The following is a 19077-nucleotide window of genomic DNA, read 5'->3' as shown; positions in this document are numbered from 1 at the left end:
AGGGCCGAGCACGGGGCATGGCTGGGGGTGGGGCCAGAGCAGAGCTGAGACCGGAGCGGGGCTGGGTGGGGCTCCCTCCCTGCCCCCTTTGTGGGCCGGCCTGGGCCCTCCTGCACCATCCCAAATGTTCCTCCGCACCCCCCCAGAGGGGCACCCCACAGTTTGGGAACCTCTGGTGTAAAGTGAAGCTGCCCCAGTCAGCTGGAAAAAAAATGCAAGTAGTAAAACAAGTGGCATACTACATTCAGAAAGCACAGTAAATTAGATCATATCTGGTTTAATCGTGTGTGGTATCACTGGCAATGGGAATAAGGATTTTTTTTAAATGTTAGTTTTATGTGGGCATGTTCCATTTTTAATGTATAAAATTTGCTTTTTTCACTGGGGATAAATTGCCTCGGATGCTAAAGTTTTTTTACATGACATAGTTATCAAGTAACACATTCCCCTGTAATCTAGACAAAACCACTAGTGTGTTGTATGATAGTTGTGTACTATCAGATGGCTACATTCATTTGTTAATGTTAAACTTTCATTTGTGTGCTACTAGGTACTACACCAAGTATGGAGAATAACCAGCCCACTGATCTCAAACCTGAACCAAACCAAGCACTCCCGCCTGCAAATAGCACTTCAACATCACCTAATCAGAATGGCCTTGAAAAACAAAACAGTGAGAAATCCTTTCCCAAGCCCCAGCCCCCAGAGAATGAAACAAGTGCTCAGCCTGAAACAACAGTTTGTGACATATCTGAAGAGCTGAGCCGACAGCTGGAGGACATTATTAAAACCTATGGGTCTGCTGCTAGTCTAGTGGAGAAAGAGAGAGCTGCTAAAGGAACTGACAAGCCTGAGAAGGGAGAATCTTTCAGTAACGAGGACGGAGACTATGACGATGCAAATGACGAGAGTGAGAAAGAGCAGATAGCTACTGGGGATGCCTCGGGAGCAAAGGAATCCAGCATCAATAAGGAGCAAAAACTGGAAAAGAAAATCCTGAAAGGGCTAGGCAAGTATTTATGTAACTGAAATGCAGCCCTTCTTTGAGTCATTGCTTAAAACAGAAAAAAGAAACACTCTGATCTATGTTGATTCCCACATTAAATCTCTATCCGTCATTGATAGTAAGAATTTTCTGGTTACATGTGGAGAAGTGTGACTGTTGTTGCAAACTTTGTCTAGTTACATATGTTTTACATAATTATCCAAGAAATAGGTTTAGGCTGCATCAGATGTTGATCCTTTTAATAACACGGACACCTAGGAGAATATTATACAAAATTGTGCCACCCAACTAGCACTTTTTTCTCCTAGTCAACGCAGTTTAGAAGTTGTGGGTTGGAGAATATGCTGGGGAGAGATGTGTTACCTAGGGTTTTGCTGAATCCAAAGCTCTTGGTAACTTTACTCTTTGTGAGGCAGTGGCAGGCAATAAATCAGTAGGGACATGGCCCTTCTGGCTAATAGATAGTTGATGCAAGCAGGCAAACAAAAGTGCTTTCACTTAAAGCTTCTACTTTATTTCGTCTCCAGCACTTACGCAGGTTAGTAGAGCAACCCAAATTAACCCCACATTGATATTTACCCAAGGTCTTGAGGAGGTCTTTAGTGGATATCTGTAGACTTCTGTGGCCCACCTTCTATCTCAGGGATTGGAAACCTTTGGCCCGCGGCCCGCCAGAGTAAGCCCCCTGGTGGGTCGGGCCTAGGGTGACCAGATGTCCCAATTTTATAGGGACAGTCCTGATTTGGGGGTCTTTTTCTTATATAGGCTCCTATTACCCCCCATCCCCTGTCTCAATTTTTCACACTTGCTATCTGGTCACCCTAGTCGGGCCGGTTTGTTTACCTGCCACGTCCACAGGTTCGGCCGATCGCAGCTCCCACTGGCCGCGGTTCGCCGCTCCAGGCCAATGGGGGCTGTTAGAAGAGGCGTGGGCCAAGGGATGTGCTGGCCGCTGCTTCTCGCCACTCCCATTGGCCTGCAGCGGCGAATCGCGGCCAATGGGAGCTGCGATCGGCCGAACCTGAAGACACAGCAGGTAAACAAACCGGCCTGACCCACCAGGGTGCTTACAGTGGCAGGCCGCATGCCAAAGGCTGCTGATCCCTGAACTATCAGAGTTGTCCACTCACATCGAATTTGCACTCAAAGGGTCGGATTTCCTGTTGCCCTAAAATGGCTGCTATTGTGGTGTATAGGGGCCAAAAGAGTGGCCTTTTCCTACAGGGAGTATACCTGGAGTAAAAAAGGTCTCCAGCTGGTATAGAGCTGGCAAAGTAGCTCCCCTAGCAGCCTCTGGAATAGGAAGAGTACTGTGGGAACAGAAGGGGCCATGGCCACAGCATACTATTCTCCGACTATGTTCAACTGCACACAACCCCTAAGGGACCTTCTTCAGGCTGGATGTAAGTTAGAGCAGCACTAATGCTGCTCTAATTTATACCAATGGTCAAAATGGTCCCCAAACAGTACCAGAATATTGGAGTTACAAAGTTGGGTATAAAGTATTTAGTTGTCTACCTCAAAGGTGGGTGTGGGTTTTAGTCTGGCAATGTATGTACAGTGCATTAAAGATATAGGGCCAGATTCAATCTTGCATCCAAGATTCCACATGGGGTCAGGGAGCCTGATGTGACTTCCTGATTGCATGGACAAGTCTGCACTGGTCCTCGATAGAGTAGCCTAAGGTTCTGCTTCAATTTACACTAATGGCATGTGGTCACTGAGGATCAGCATAGTGGTGGACAATCCTACCCTGTCCCTCCTTCACTTCAGCAGGCCCCCAGCATGAGCTTTCCCAACACCAGCATGCCCTGAATACTGGGGAAAGAGGATGGCACAGCACCAGCTAAGAGTATCCAGCTGCTGAGGGAATTCTTATTTGTTACAGCCAGAATCCAGCCCTTTTGCAACTCTGGCCCAGAAATCTCTAGGCTAGTACTATGCATATAACCCAATCACTTTACTAAAAAGTATTGAATAAAAATAGTTCATGAGCAGGGATCCTAGAAATCCATTTGCCATGGAAAAATGCAGAAAAATGCAGAATTTGGGTTTTTACAGAGAATCTTTAGGTTTTACATTTTGTAAAAAAATATAAAAATAAAAAAATATAATAACTATTAACTAAATTTTTTGAAAATACCAATGTCACTTAGTCTATGTGTGCAACCTCCCCACGTTGTGGTTGATTTTTGAATGTGCTTTAAATTTACACAGCTAAACATGCTCCAATAAACTGCTTCCGTGAACAGAGGTTACTCAATTGCATATAGGGGTTCGTGTTTTAATGAATCTCAAATTTCACTTCGGCTTCCAGATGTGAGTAAGAAAGGATGCCGAAAACATTAAAAATCACTCTAAAGATCATGTCACTGAGTTTGGCAAGGACAAATTTCATGGGGATGGTAATGTGCTGTTCTGTATTGTATGCAGCAAGGCTGTATACAGGGGCGGCTCCAGGCCCCAGCACGCCAAGCGCATGCTTGGGGCGGCATGCCGCGAGGGGTGCTCTGCCGGTCGCCGGGAGGGCGGCAGGCGGCTCCAGTGGACCTCCCACAGGCGTGCCTGCCTGTGGGAGGTCCACTGGAGCTGTGGGACCGGTGACCGGCAGAGCGCCCCCTGCGGCGTGCCGCCGTGCTTGGGGCGGCGAAATAGCTAGAGCCGCCCCTGGCTGTATATTATGTTAAAAGGCAGATAATTGTAGGACACATGGAAAGCGCTAAACAATCAATGAAAAGAAACGAAAACAAGAGGCTGAAACAGCAGGGCAATCGACAACAGTAAAGAAACACTGACTGGATCATTCTATTAATTTTATTTTATGATAATGTTTGTTGGCACTGGTAGGCTTCAAACTTGCTTAAACATTTTAAATATATCAGTAAAATGTGTTTAACTGATACCTATATATATGGTGGCTAGGAAAACTAAAGTTCAGCTTTTCATTTTAATTCTGGAAAAATGCAGATTGTTATGGGTTTGTACTGGAGAATTTTGGTTTTTGTATCATAGAAAACTGGGATCCTGGCTCATGAGGCAGATTTTCAAAGGCAATTAACTCCCATCGACTTTCAATGGAATTTAGGCACCTCAGTGTGCCTTTGAAAAATCTACACCTACAGCTAGAAACCTGTTCAGGGCCAAGTTCTAGCCTGGGCTCGAGTTCTAGACATGTTTGTGGTGAGCAGGCTCTGTTCACCGTCTTCCTTTAAAAAAACAAAAACACACAAGGTGACAATTATTCCTCTCACACCAAGAGGTTTCATTTCTAACTGAGCTTTTTAGATTAACACAACAGCCTATTTCCTAACAGCACACCATATCCTAACTGCCTTCTCATCAAGCCTCTGTTTCTGGTTTTTAAGGGAAGGAAGCCACGCTGCTGATGCAAAGCTTGAACAAGCTGAGTACTCCAGAAGACAAGCTGGACATGTTATTTAGGAAGTATGCTGAGATGGTTAGTATCGCAGTGGTTGACTTATGTGAGAAAAAAAATCTATAACTGAAGCGATAAACAAGATGTGCAATGCAGTATGCTCTAACTTTGTTCTGTATAAAGTCTTTTATACAAACTGTGTCCCAAAACACTTTTCAGGGTTAAATAATAAATCATAGCCGAAGAAGAAGAAAAACTAAAGGGCAAGGCCCAAAAGATGTGTTTTCAGAGGAGATCTGAAAAGAGATGGAGAATTGATGAGGCAGAACATTGGCAGTTTAAATGAAATATGTACCAAACCTTTTAGTAAAGTGTAGCCTAATTGAAGACATGCATTTTGCCAACCAGCTGTGAGGCTACAGCCATAATAAAGAATTAACATCTACTGCAGTTTAAAAAGAATGTTCTCCTTATTAAATGTGCATATTTCCTACTATTCCTAGTCCTTTTTAAAGAAGACTAAATGTTATTTTTTTATACTATAGGTATAAGCTTATTTACCAAGGACCAGAACAGTTGTTTCATATTCCATATATTCTCTCCTCTTCATTTCTCAAGACTTGCCTGCCCTCTCATTACACAAGCAACTTTCAGAAGAAGATTCTGAGCACAAATTTTAGGTCAGAGTCTTATCTCATATACATCAGAGTAGCTCCACTGATTTTAATATAATTTCTGTTCTGGGTGTAACTGGGTAGAACTGATATCAGAAATGGGGCCAGTATCACTTGGAACATAGGGAAAGCTAAGTAAAGTATCTTTGACACAAATATATAGGTGGCAGGCCTGTTCCCTACTTACACCTTGTGTAATCATTTACATTGTTTCAGAGTGGCTGTAAAAACACTAGGGGCCTGATTCTCCTTTGCCCTACTCCATGTATAGTCATGAACATCAGTGCAAAGTGAGTGGACAATACTACCACACACTTCACATGTGTAAATTACTACACAAGCTCCCAGACAGAAGAGAAGTGGGCCCTATAGTTACAATCCAAATGCCTGATCCTGCAATGAGCTCCCTGCTGGCAGCACTCTTGCACTCCCTCCCATACAGAGCCCCATTAAAGTCAGTGTGGACTAATTTTCAACAAAAGTAAATTGGGTCCATGTGAATGCAGTGATCATTCTTTGCTGAGCTCATTGTGGGATCAGGTTCTAATTCATTCTCTGTGTAATTCTGTTGGTTACATTTGGCCCAGTGTAGGAACCAACAAAATAAGAACAATTAAGTAGGTGGGTTGGTTGATTTAAGAGCAGAATAATAAAAGACCTGATGAAGAACCAAGAAAAATCAGCCATAAAAATGTGGTGGACTAAATTTGCCAGAGGGTACTCTAGTCTTCATTCTCTCTTAACACTGCCTGCTGCAAACACTTTAATGTTAAATCTCTTTTCAGATGCACATTTAGAGATATGCTGAAGTACCAAGGTTTGGAAAAGAATCTTCTCCAAAGTTCAGGGGTGTTCATTTCTGGGAGTTGGCTTTAGATCCATCTAAAGCCAGAATATTAAAAATTACCTTCATGCTTACACACACACACACACACACACACACACACACACACACACACACACACACACACACACACACACACACACACACAGTAGTTTGCCTCTCTTCACTAGGTGCTGATATAAATACAAAACAACTTTCCAAACAGTTATGAAAGAGGAGGAACTTAGTTGAAAACCAAAGAGCCAATTTTCTTTTCCTTCCTTTCAATATACTGCATTTTTATTTTTACCTACATTTTGCCCCTCTGTCTTTAGCTGGAAGAACATCGTGCTGAGCAGAAAAAGCTGAAGTATCTACAGAAGAGACAAGCGCAGATCATCAAAGAGAAGGACCAGCTGCAGAGTGAGCACAGCAGAGCCATCCTTGCCCGCAGCAAACTTGAGAGTCTCTGCCGGGAGCTCCAGAGACACAACAAAACCCTCAAGGTTAGTAAGAGGCCTCTCAAACTACACAGCGGGATATGTGCCCCATATTGTGTGGGCAGGCTCAGAAACGTCATTGTGCTGTTCAAACATCACACTGAAAAGATTATTTACGTGAATGTATACAATAGACCTCATTCCTACCTACAATAAGGCCCTTTATACGTGTGACGGGTTGGATCACAGAAATCTCCTTAGGAACTGCCAACTGATGTGCCAAGTCTACTTCTGCCCCTGCCTTCCCTGCCAGCATGGGGCTTCAGCACCCTGTCTTGTGGGCCAGACATGCCAGTCCACTCCAACATAGACCCAGAGTCTGAACCACATGCCCCAAAGCTGCAGACTTAACTGAAAGCAACTTACAGAAGTGTTCTTGTCTTTAACACTCAGATGCCCAACTCCCAGTGGGGTCTAAACCCCAAATAAATCTGTTTTACCCTGTATAAAGCATTTTACCCTGTAAGGAGGCTCATCTGGGCAGGAATAGGCATGGTCTATAAAGCCCAGGAGCTGAAAGGAGAAGGGGCAGATTGGAAAAGGTAGACACTCCTGGGAGAAAGGGAGGAGTGAGTGAGACTGCAGATACTCCCCAGGGAGAGAGAGGAAGCTTTGGGGAACTGGTAGGCCTAGGAAAAAATAGGGAACCAGTAGTAGGAAGCAACCCAGAGATAGAACAGTGAGGCCGGAGAGAGGAGGCCCAGACTGCTGAGATGAGGGTCCCTGGGCTGGAACTTGGAGAAGAGGGTGGGTCGAGGTTCCCCTACCAGCCACAGGGCAAGTAACACTGAGGCAATGAGTGGGAAGACTGCCTAGGACTATTGAGGAGCTAAATCTCGCCCGGAAGGGAAAAACAGGGACAGTGACACAGGAGGAGGGCCAAGCCACAAAGAGGACATTGCAGTTCCTGAGGCGGTGAGAGGGGCTGCCGGTGGATAGGAGAGACAGAGTGATGGTGTGAAAACCACGGACAGAGGACATCGGCCTTGAGCTAATCCCCAGAGTACCACTCACCAGTCCGGCAGTGAGTGGTGTGCCCCATGACAGAGATGTGTTCTCTTTAAGACACACTTCAATGCACTGACAGGTATAGCCATTGACAGGGCCGACTCAGGCTTTTTTGCCACCCCAAGCAGCAAAGGAAAAAAAAAAGCCGTGATCGGCAGCACTTCGGTGGTGGCTCAACTGTGCCGCTTCATTCCTCGGCGGCAATTCAGCGGTGGGTTGAGCCAACCCTTCCCACTGACCACCTCAAGCATCTGCTTCATTCGCTGGTGCCTGGAGCCGGCCCTGGCCATTGAGGTATATGCTCAGATAAGATATATTACACATGGTGCCACTTAGTGACTGAACAGCATAATACAGTTTAGTATTTCTCTACACTTTCTGCCATGACATCACTGCTATTGTTATTCAGGCTAGCTAGGTCAAAGCTAGCTCAGCTATTTCTACATGTGCTGCAGTCACGCCTCTGATTGCAATGTAGACGTACCCTTAGACTCGGTATGTTTTATATATTACATATGTGTTTCCATAATAAAATAAGCACTAGTGATTTGCTGCAGGAGACTCACAAGGAGCTATTGGGTATTTTGATATAATTTGGGTGCTGGGGTATTTTGAAATGACCAGTGAGGATGAACCAAGCCAAAAAGTCAGTCTGATTTGCCTTGAGGATGAGACGGATGTGACCTAGTCTGCAAAAAGTGTCTCAAATTACAGTATCTGTGTAAGAGAGAAATTTTAAGGTGTGTCAATGGGCTCAGATTCAAAGTGTGTCTGTAACTTCTTTGGTGTATTAGGTGGTCATGGATTCACAGGGTCTGGTCTATGCTCCAGCATGTAACCAGTCCCTTGGGAGTGACCCCTTTAGTGTGCTGGTCCCAGGGCCAGTGCAAGGATGTTTCGCGCCCTAGGCGAAACTTCCATCTTGCGCCCTCCCCCCCTGCCCCCGCCCTGAGGCGAGCCCCCCGCGGTAGCTCCTCCCTCCGCCCTGAGGTGCCCCCCTTGTGGCAGCTCCTCACCCCCCACCCTCCGCCCTGAGGTACCCCCCCTGCCCCAGCTCACTCCTGCTCCGCGTACAAGCACGAGCACCCTGAGCACCCCATCACTGCTTCACTTCTCCCGCCTCCCAGGCTTGCGGCACCTAAGCTGATTGGTGCCGCAAGCCTGGGAGGTGGGAGAAGTGAAGCAGCTCACTCCTACCCCGCCTCCTCCCCAAGCACACCGTGGTTGCTTCACTTATCCCACCTCCCAGGCTTGCAGTGCCAATCAGCTTAGGCGCCACAAGCCTGGGAGGTGGGAGAAGTGAAGCAGCCATGGTGTGCTCGGGGAGGAGGCGGGGCAGGGGTGAGCTGGGGCGGGGAGTTCCCCTGCATGCCACCTCCCCCCCCCCTTACTTGCTGCAAGCGGCCCTCCCTGCGCTCCCCTGCCCCAGCTCCCTCCGCCTAAATGCTGGCAGCGACCAGGGCGGCTGAAGATCCGGCTGCCGCAGTCACTGCCGAAGAAAATGGCGCCTCCCAAATGCCAGCACCCTAGGCGACCACCTAGGTCACCTAAATGGTTGCACCGGCCCTGGCTGGTCCCCAAGGAGCCACACAGGTCCATAGGGGCAGACCCGTGCCTCCAGGACTCCTAAACTGGGCCTTCAGGCACCAGCAATCCATGGCTCCCTGCAGCAAGTCCAGCAACTTTGTGCAACTTTGTGTGTAGAGCAGACCTAATAGTATGGTGAGAGTAGATATGGGACTGGCTGCATTGTTGAATATCATAAATGACATCTCAGTAGTCAGATACTTCTTGATCTCACTATGACTAGGGTAACATAGTTTACTCCCTATTTTTGCATGGGGCACAAGTAGCTCATAGGGCCTTTCACCCATAAACCTAGCAAGACTGTCTCCAATATCTGTCATCTTTTAAACCGCTTTACTTTGGAACTGGGTGACCAGCCAGACAAACTTTTGGCTATTATTATAAAGCCAAATTCTGTCTGACTTCCATTGGCTTTAGTACTTGCCATATGAGCACACAAAACACAATTAAGTTGTCCAGTTGAATCACCCATATCAAGAAGTGAGGGTAAGCCTGTCCCCTAAAGGGCATAAAAGTTTCTTAGATGCTATAGACCTTTCTGTAAAACACAGAAGCACTAACCCTACTCCAGCCTTGTGCTGACATCACAAGCAAGCAAAATAAAATAAGCCAGTAGGAAAAAATATCAGGGTTTGCAAAATGGATAAGAATTAAATTCATAATGAAGACAGTCAGTTGCCAACTCTCACAAATTTAACATGATCCTTGTAGCATGTAGTGGGTTTTTTAAAAGGCCCACCTTCTGGAGTCATGTGATTACATGAAAAAAAATTAAAAGCTACGTTACTAGTCGTTAGGGTTTCAGAGAGAAAGAGGCTAAAAAAACAGAAAACAAATAAAAAGAATCCAAAGTGTATTATTTTTTTAAATCTCGTGGTTTTAAGTCAATTTAATTATTTGGGGAGATGGGGAAGCCTGGTACATAATTTTTGAACACTTGGGTAGTCAAATCTGCTTATATTATAAACTCTGGGGAACATAAACTTTAGAAAGCAGCTGATAGTGTCACTTAAGTTACAAAGCGCAAAACTTACCTCTCCTAGCCACATTATGAATCTCCTCTCACTTGCCATGTGGCATAATATATGCACATATGTCATGTGAATATCATGTGTATAGTCTGCACTCATGCAGTGTGTGGAGTTCCCATTGACATACACTGAAGTGTTACAGAATATGTAATATAGAATTGTACTACAAACAAGAAATACACAACAGAAAGGAGAGCTTTGCCTTGTTTTTTTTTGTTTGTTTGTTTGGTTGGTTTTTTTGGGGGGTGTGGTTAATATCGGGAACCTCAAATCTTTAGGCAGTTACAAACTAACCATGCAAATGATTTCCCTGCAACTACACTTGACAGCAGAAAACAGATTTTTAATTCTCCCTCAAGAAAAGCAAAATAGGTGTTCCTAAAAATAACAGAATTTATTCTCATTGTTATACTATATATCCCATTGTCTTTTTCAGAATACCCCCAGTGACACATTTCTCTGTGTTGTGTTATTGAGCTGAAAATTAGCTGACAGTCTGGTGGCTGTTTAATGGCATACATATCTCATGTCCCTTGTGCTTCTTGCTCATGGACAGTTAAGAGTAAAAGACCAGCCAGTCACCAGTTCTGAGTCTGGGCATGACCAAGCAGTTTGGGAGTCAGATTGTATTGCCTCAGAATCATGGGATCATCACCCTAATCAGGGAGTAGTAAACTGAGATGTTGACCCTGGTCTGATTTCACTTGCACTCATTCACTCAGGTGTGACTTCAGTGGAATTACAGTATTCTTGACTTACACTTGTGCAAGATCAAAATAAACCTGGATAATCTTAATTCTATGAGGTCTTTTATTAATAAAATAATCACTCGTTAAAATGATTAAACCTACACGTAAGGTAGCATTGCCCCTTTTTGACCCGAGCGACTAGTCAAAGTTCAGGGCTATGTGGGAGTTTGAGGTGGAAGGAGAAATTGGTGGCAGCCAGGTATTTCTTTGATGCAGTCTTGTTTATTTACAAGGAATGCACAGAGTCCTGTGTCTCGGAACACAGAAGGAACCAAGAACAGAAGGTAGCAGTTTCTTAGCTTTCCAGCCCCCCCAGACCTCTTTAGCCAACACCAGACCTAAAAACTCTCTAGCTTTTCCCACTCCAGCGTCACACCACTGTGCTTACAGGCTCCTGCTTGGCTTTTCTTGCCACTTTTCCTCTGCCTCTCTCTCTGTTCTTCTTTATGACCTCAGCAGTATCTGAATGTTCTCTCACACCCTCCCCAAAACAATACACAGCCCAAAAGCTCCTGAGGGTGTTCACACACTCCTGTTGTCTTAGGTGAGGCTTATGTTTATAGTTATGTTAATTGAAGGGTGAGTTGACACCTTTCAACCTCAATGGCATTTTAACCCAACACATAACAAGCTTTCACCCACTTCATAACAGTATCTTCTTTCTGATGTTATGAGATTTTATTAAATTTATTATTGAACTTTTAACAGTGAAACATAGGAAGGCTGTATCAGTATCATATTGGCATATGAGGTATGGATATACTTCTGATACGGGAATTGAGAAAAGAGAGCGAGGTAGAGGAGAGAGTAGAACTGGATCAAGGGGATATCTTAAGAATGAATTTTAGTCTCTGGAAGCTCATCCACCTGTAAGCATAGAGGAGATGCAGCATATTTATTTGTGTTAAAACTCCAAAGCATAATTTACAACTGTTAGAGAAGTGAGTGTAGCTTTCACTAATTAATGAAGAAAATATGATTTGCACGTTCTGACTGCTTCAAACATGCTGAAAAGAAATCCTTCAGGAAGAGATTCTGCTCTGTGACAGCAGTGTGAATCCAGAGCATTGGATTTGTGGAGCTACTCCAGCTTTAACGGCTGTAAGCAAGAGCAGAATCTGGCTCTTAATCCTTAGTATTATGCAGAAAACTTAAATGATCTTGCTGTACAGAAACAAGCCTAAGACACCAAGAGCAACAGGCAATAGAGGAAATGCCTGGGGAATGCTCACAGATTAATAGGGAATGGGATAGGAATGACTGGAGATTTTGGATGTACTTGAGGTGAACAATTACACAGTAATGCAAATTGGGAAGTTTACTTTGAGCCAGGTCGTGGCTGCCCCAATGTGCCTTCCCCCTTCCGTGTGACCCTGCTCAGGGGCCAGCACAATTGGTCTGGAGAGAAGAAACATTTCGAAGCTAGATCTATAAAGCCATTGCCTCTCCACTGGCCCAATGCAAGTGCAGTACATGCCACTCCCTTTCCTACGGTGCTAAAGCTATTGCTTCCTGGTATACTCTGAGCAGGACCGGCTCTCGGCACCAGCAAAGCAAGCACATGCTTGGGGCGGCACAATTTCAGGAGCGGCATTCTACTTCCGAATATTTAATTTTCTTTTTTGCTTGAACAGGTCCACTCTCGGAGCTTGGGGTGGCAAAAAACCTAGAGCCAGCCCTGACTCTAGGAATTCTTGACAAGTCAGTCAGTGTTCCTCCTACAGTAGTGTCTAGAGGCCTCTGAGATCAGAACCCCTTTGTGCTAGCTATTGTACTTACACATAGCAAGAGACAGTCCCTGCCTGAAAGAGTTTACAACCTAGACAAGCAAAGGAAGTATTATTATCATACCCATTTTACAAATGGGAAAACTAATCATAGAATACCAGGGTTGGAAGGGACCTCAGGAGATCATCTAGTCTAACTCTCTGCTTAAAGCGGGACTAATCCCCAGACAGATTTTTGCCCCAGATCCCTAAATGGCCTCCTTAAAGATTGAACTCACAACCCTGTATTTAGCAGGCCAATGCTCAAACCACTGAGCTATCTCCCCCTGCAATGCACAGAGACATTAAATTATTCACTGAAGAAGCCAGTGTCAGCCAGGAGTTGAATGCAGTTTTACTGAGACCAGTTCAGTGTCTTAACTACAAGACCAGCTTTTCTTTCAGTTAGATGCAGCCTTGTTTCAAAATACTTGAAACTCAAACAGTGACAATATCTGATATCTAAAATCATAATATGAGAAATTCTGATTGGACCAGCTACTCTATGCACTCCCGATGCTGCACAGCTGCTTGTGGAGTATTCCAAAACCCCACAAGGCAGTCAGTAGCTCAAAGCCATTGTCTGGCCTTTTGCTTGGGGCAGAGAAGGAGATCATATTGAACAATGCACCCCACACCAAAATTGCATGATGACTCTAGCAAACCTTAACCAGCGATTCTTTTGTTGTGCTTCAAGTAATTATTCTTCCTTCCAAGGTCAATAATAAGTGAGACCCAAAGTGTTATCACTGCATATGTTTTAATATTTGCACAATTGCTACTTTCTGGCTGGCTTATGTCACCTTGCTACAAAATGGTTCATTGTAACTCATCTCCAAGACATGGAAATGTTTTGCTTTATATTCATTTAGATATATTTATTACTTTACTGAATAACAATAATGATATTTTACTAGTGCACTTTTGCTCTACTGAAAGAAATGACATGCCTATGAAGGCTATACTTAAGGACCGGGCCCTGTGCTAGGAGTCTAAAAGACATGTATTCAATTCCCAGTGTTACCACTGGCTTCCTGAGTGAGCTGGACAGGTCACTTTCTCTCTCTGTGGCTCAGTTCTCCACCTGTGAAATAGAGATTATCATATTGCTTTCCTCCCACTCTTTGTCTTCTCTGTTTTGATCGGAAGCTCTTCCTGGTAGGGACTTCGTGTGTTTGTGTGTGTACGTCTAGTGCCTAGTTCAATGGGGCCCCATCTCAGTTGTGGCCTCTGGGCACTACTGCTATTACTGTAATACAAACAATAATGCTATCCCAAATTTCCCTCCTCCAGAAACTGCATAACTCTATGATCTCCATCCATGTCCAGTCCACCACAAGGAAAAGTGACCTCCAATAGGAGCAGTAGCTGTTCTTCAGCAGATCTTTGCGATGTGTGCCTTGTAGAAAGTGTAGTATTTTACGCACCCACTGTGCACTCATTTTTTTCAAGAACAGGAGCTAAATCTACACCTTTGAAGACACATCTATAATATAAATTATAGTGTGCTAGAGTCAGCTACAGCTGTATTCACACATGGTTATAGTAAATTATCCTTGTCCTGTGTAATCAGAGATTTCATATAAATAACTATGCTAGCTGAACTATGCTATGGGATTGTAAAGTACGCCACTATGCAATTTGTAGATTGGTTTCTTAATGGGGTTGCAACATGTTAGGGGTGGCTACCAACAATGTTACAACAGGATTACATACCCTTAGAAGCAAATAACTAGGAAATAAAAAAAAATTGTAGTCCCAATGCTAGAACACTGAATCCAGACATCTGATACATTCACTTACACATAAAAAGATCCTAACTAGAGTTTCACTGATAAGTGGGGAACAAATCTGGCAATCCTTACTCAGGCAACACTCCCATTATTTGGCTCTGTGTTGGCAAATAAACTTCTGTATCTGTACAACACACAGCCTGGTATAGCTGTTTGATTTACTAGTTGATGAAGCAGAAGAGGCTGGGTTGTGAGAGAGAAACACCTTAAATCCAGGTATTGGTGCTGAATGAAGACCAAACATTTTTGTTTGTGGCCAAAACTTTTCGGTTTTGGGGGTTTCAGCTAAAAGCAGAAACTTTCCACAGAAAGAAAACACCTTCCAGCAAACATGGTTATTTTGTCAAAAACCCAATTTTCCATCAGAAAACAGTTTGGCTGCAACATTTTTGACTAGATATCTTCTTTCATAGCAAAGGTAATGCTGAAATATTGGGAATCAGTATAAACATTCTCATACCCAAGCTGCTCTGGTTTGAGAGTTCTTTAACTCAATCTGTATAAACGCAAGTCCTTGTTTTCCTCCTTTCTTTCAAGGCTACTGTCTAATCCAAACTATGTATTTATAGTCACACTCATTCTTGAGTTTATGGAAGAAAGACATAGCTCTAAAGAGAATTCCAACCTTATAACTTTCAGATGAGTCCAATTCTTTTCTTTTTTTTAAAGCTGGCTGTTGTGTTACCCATTTAAATTATCACATTCTCCACCTTTTTAACAGGAGGAAACTCTTCAACGGGCACGGGAGGAAGATGAGAAGAGAAAAGAGATCACTAATCATTTCCAGGGCACACTGAGTGATATCCAGACTCAAATTGAGCAGCAAAGTGAAAGGAACATGAAACTATGCCAGGAGAACACAGAGCTGGCCGAGAAACTGAAAAGCATCATTGATCAGTATGAACTCAGAGAGGAGGTGAGACTACTAAGGCATGCAGCCTCCTTGAGGTAGGGAGAGGCAGGTTTTGAAGTGCATGAGGATTAGATTTATTGACACCACCCCATCCTCTCAATTTGCTGTCATTTTTGTTCTTCATGAGGCTTTTCTGTGATGTTCAACATGGATAACGTTGTCAAGGTTTAATAGCACATTGCAGTTTAATCCAGACTGTATCAGAAGCAAGTTAGTGCTTCAACCCTACTCTGGCAGCTGCAGATTAATAAAACGTGTAAACCAGGGTTGCTCGACATCTGAACAGACTGTAGTGTGCACAGGGGTGGCTCTAGGCACCAGCAAAACAAGCTGGTGCCTAGGGCGGCAAAATCTAGGGGGCGTCCCCTGCGGCCGGGGGGGGGCGGCAGGCTGGGCCGGCGGACCTGCCGCAGTCATGCCTGCAGGAGGTCCACCGGAGCCCCGGGACGACTGGACCTGCCGCAGGCATGACTGCGGAGGAGGCGCTCGTCCCGCGGCTTGGCTGGACCTCCCGCAGGCATGACTGCGGGCAGCTCAAGCGGAGCCGCCGGACCCGTGAACCGTCCGCAGCCGCGGGAGGTCCAGCCGAGCCACGCGGGACCAGCGGTCCCTCTGCAGTCATGCCCGCGGGAGGTCCGCTGCTCCCGCGGCTCCGGGGCGCCTCCCGCGCATGACTGCTTGGGGCGGCCAAAAACGTAGAGCCGCCCCTGAGTGTGCAGACATAACTTTCACTATAAAATCTGCAGTAAAAAATATATATAGATAGCATATTATCCCTTCAGTAAATATTAGAGTTATTGAGAAAATTTCAACAAAGCTCCTACATTTTCAAACTATGCTGATTTTTTCCCCATCTTTAGTAAATATCTCAACTCATGACTTTTTGGGACTCTTTATTGTTAATTAGTATGTTCATTGTGGTTCTCAGTCCAAATATATGCACTAAAAACAGAAGGAAAAGTGACATAAGTACTGTGTACTTCCAGTCTCAAATGCTGACCCACTTTGGACTGAGCACATCCATCTAATTATTTTAAAATCTTATTGTATCACGCATGAGACCATCCCCTGAATGAACTATACATGCATTTGAATGGTTTTTATCAAAATAAAAAGAAAGTTTATCTAAATGTGGCATTTATAGACCCATCTCATAAGAGATTCAGAATTCAGAATTTTTCCCCAACCCAAATCGGAACAAAAAATCAAAAAATTTAATAATGTTAATGAACTAACAATCTGAAACATTTTTTGGATCATGTCAATTCATAATTTCAAAATGTTTTGTTCTGATTTAGACTTTTTATTTTAAGCTTTTTTAGACTAAATTAACTAAAATTTTGGAATGTAAAGTCATTTCAAACCATAAAACAAAAGTTTTCTATTAGAAAATGTCAAAACAGGATGTTTTTAACCACTTCAAAACTTTTTTCTCAATTTTTTTTCAACTCAAGAAATTAGTTGAAAGCAACCCTTTCCTGTGGACAGTTTTGGTTTCATAAATCGGCATTTTCCGATACACAGAAAAGTTACATTGGAAAATTCCCAACCAGCTCTAATGATTTACTCAACACAGCAAGAGTCAGGTGGGCCTTTGCTGATATTTCTTTTGGAAGACGCTGCTATAGAGTCATAGATTCAAAGGCCAGAAGCACCATGAGATTATCTAGTCTGACCTCCTGTATGTTTCACCCAATAGTTTCTGCATCAAACCCATGTTATGTGGTTGAGCTAGAACACAAGTCATTACCAGGAGGAAACAATGGTCAATAAGGGCTCAACCCCACAACGTGCTGAGCACTCTGGCCTGATCCAGTAAAGTACTGAAGCACGTGCTGAACTTTACATGTGTGTGTGTAGTCCCATTGCCTCAGCAAGATAGCTCATGTGCTTAAACTTGAGCATGTCCTCAAGTACTTCGTTGTGTCAGGCCAGAATGCTCAGCACCTTGCAGACTGAAGCCCAAAGGGCCCGATCCTGTTTAGAGCTCTGTCCAGATGAATCCCTGCACCCACACTGAGCTATTTGCAGGGTTGGGGCCTAAAATCTCTGTTTTCACTTTATAGGATCAATTGGCTTTGATGTTTAAATCTAATATGCTCCATCTGTCAAAATCTTGACCAATTAACAGCACCAATAAACTGTGTTATGCATGTTCATCATCTAATGAGCAATCATTTGAGATATGTGTAATATTTTTGATTATCCTAATGAGTTTATATGTGGATTGTACATTCTAATGCACAGTATTGGAAAAGATCCCGAGGACTTTTTTGTTATTATAAATTTAAACTAATACAAACTTGGTTTCACTTCTAGAGTAAATTCTGGTACAATTTGTTCTATGACAAGAACTATCATTTTCTAATAACTGTATTAGGCTGGGAATATTTGGGGTTTCCATTTGTAGAGCCCTTCTCAGATACAAAAATTGGATCTGCATCCAATAGGTGATCTACAAAGATGGTAAGCAATACAACCGCATCTGCATCCACATCCGCAGATGTAAAGTAGATATCCATGGATTTGCAGGGCTCTATCCATTTGCAGTATTTTGGCCTTTATGCTTGTTCTAGTAGGCAGCCATACGTGTGTGAGCATGCAGGTTTGTGTATGTCACTACATCTGCAATTTCAGCACAGCAGAGTTTGTTTTCTTGCAGCAACTTGATAAAATATTTAAGCACAGAGAACTTCAACAGAAACTGGTGGATGCCAAGTTGGAGCAGTCACAGGAAATGATGAAAGAAGCGGAGGAGCGACATGAACGAGAAAAGGAATACGTACTTATCTATCTAATCTGTCTGCTCATTTGTCTGTCTATCGTTAGATAAAAGATGGGCCCAAATCATCCCTGAATACCGTTTCACCACTATAATTGGCTCTGCAGGTCTGAGTGTGATAGAGTGACAGGGCAGTGTGAGGGAAACTGTCACGGCTGTTGCCTTTGGTGTGACTGTACTATAGATACAGGAATGCAGTCTCCAGGGCTGCCAGATTGCCACCTTTTCTTAGTGCATGGCTAATTCATCAGTCATGGAGCCAGATCATGCTACCAGTCCGAAAGCACCAATCCCCATCAATCCCTGCCAATGATGTTTCCCCATAAGGCTCTGATGATCCCACTGAATGTGCCTGAATTCCAGTTGGGCCCAGCTGTTCATCTGAAAGGGTAGAGGGTGTCTCCTGTAGAGGTTGCAGGCAGTGGCGAGCAGAGAGGCCAATGAAGGAGTTTTGAGTGTATCATCCAGTAATCAAATCAACAGGTGCTGAAAGTGGAACCCCTAGAAGTGCTGTCCCGCTCAGAATGTGAGCCCCGGAGTTGTCACCTCTGCTGACTCTGTCTAGAAAACCCTTCTCCAAAAGTATTTTAGCCAGACTATATGGACCTATTTCGGTTATTTCCATTTTTTCATGAAGTAGTGAAAAATCAACATTCTTTGTACACGGTTTTCAGAAGAGGAGAATTTTCTTTGCAATTCTCCTGTACAACTAGCACCTACAAAGGAGTAAGCTCAAGAAATGGTTCAATTAGCTATAAAATTATAAAGGAATGGGCATATAATAATACATATTTATGCTTAAATAATTTTATGAACATTAACTGAATTAATGCTTGCAGCCTGCCTTTGAGGTAGGCAAGTACGTATTATTACCACTTGGTAATAATACAGCCCAAACTCAGTCAAAGATGTTAAGCGACTATATAGGCGCTGACTCCATGGGTGCTCCAGCCCTGGAGCACCCACGGAAAAAAATTAGTACGGGCAGCCAGCTTCCCCCTCCCCCCAGCACCTCCTGCCCACCTGCTGCCCCGCCGATCAGCGCCTCCCTCTCCCTCCCAGTGCCTAC

The 19077-nt window shown here is 43.9% G+C and overlaps 1 protein-coding gene across 1 annotated transcript in view; it reads left to right on the top strand.

Moving 5' to 3' along the window:
• The first annotated feature begins 564 nt into the window (after positions 1–564).
• The window catches only part of TXLNB (taxilin beta), a 33956-nt gene continuing 15443 nt past the window's right edge, over positions 565–19077 (top strand). Inside the window, exons 1-5 of the mRNA XM_045010940.1 lie at positions 565–1009; positions 4372–4463; positions 6215–6385; positions 15035–15229; positions 17889–18008. Coding sequence (XP_044866875.1) covers positions 565–1009; positions 4372–4463; positions 6215–6385; positions 15035–15229; positions 17889–18008 — 1023 coding nt within the window. The remainder of the gene's footprint in view (positions 1010–4371; positions 4464–6214; positions 6386–15034; positions 15230–17888; positions 18009–19077) is intronic.

Source organism: Mauremys mutica, chromosome 3 (genome assembly GCF_020497125.1).
Source record: "Mauremys mutica isolate MM-2020 ecotype Southern chromosome 3, ASM2049712v1, whole genome shotgun sequence".
NCBI lineage: Eukaryota > Metazoa > Chordata > Testudines > Geoemydidae > Mauremys > Mauremys mutica.
The sequence above is the reverse complement of the archived record's forward strand: the minus strand, read 5'-3'. Positions and strand labels throughout refer to the sequence as shown.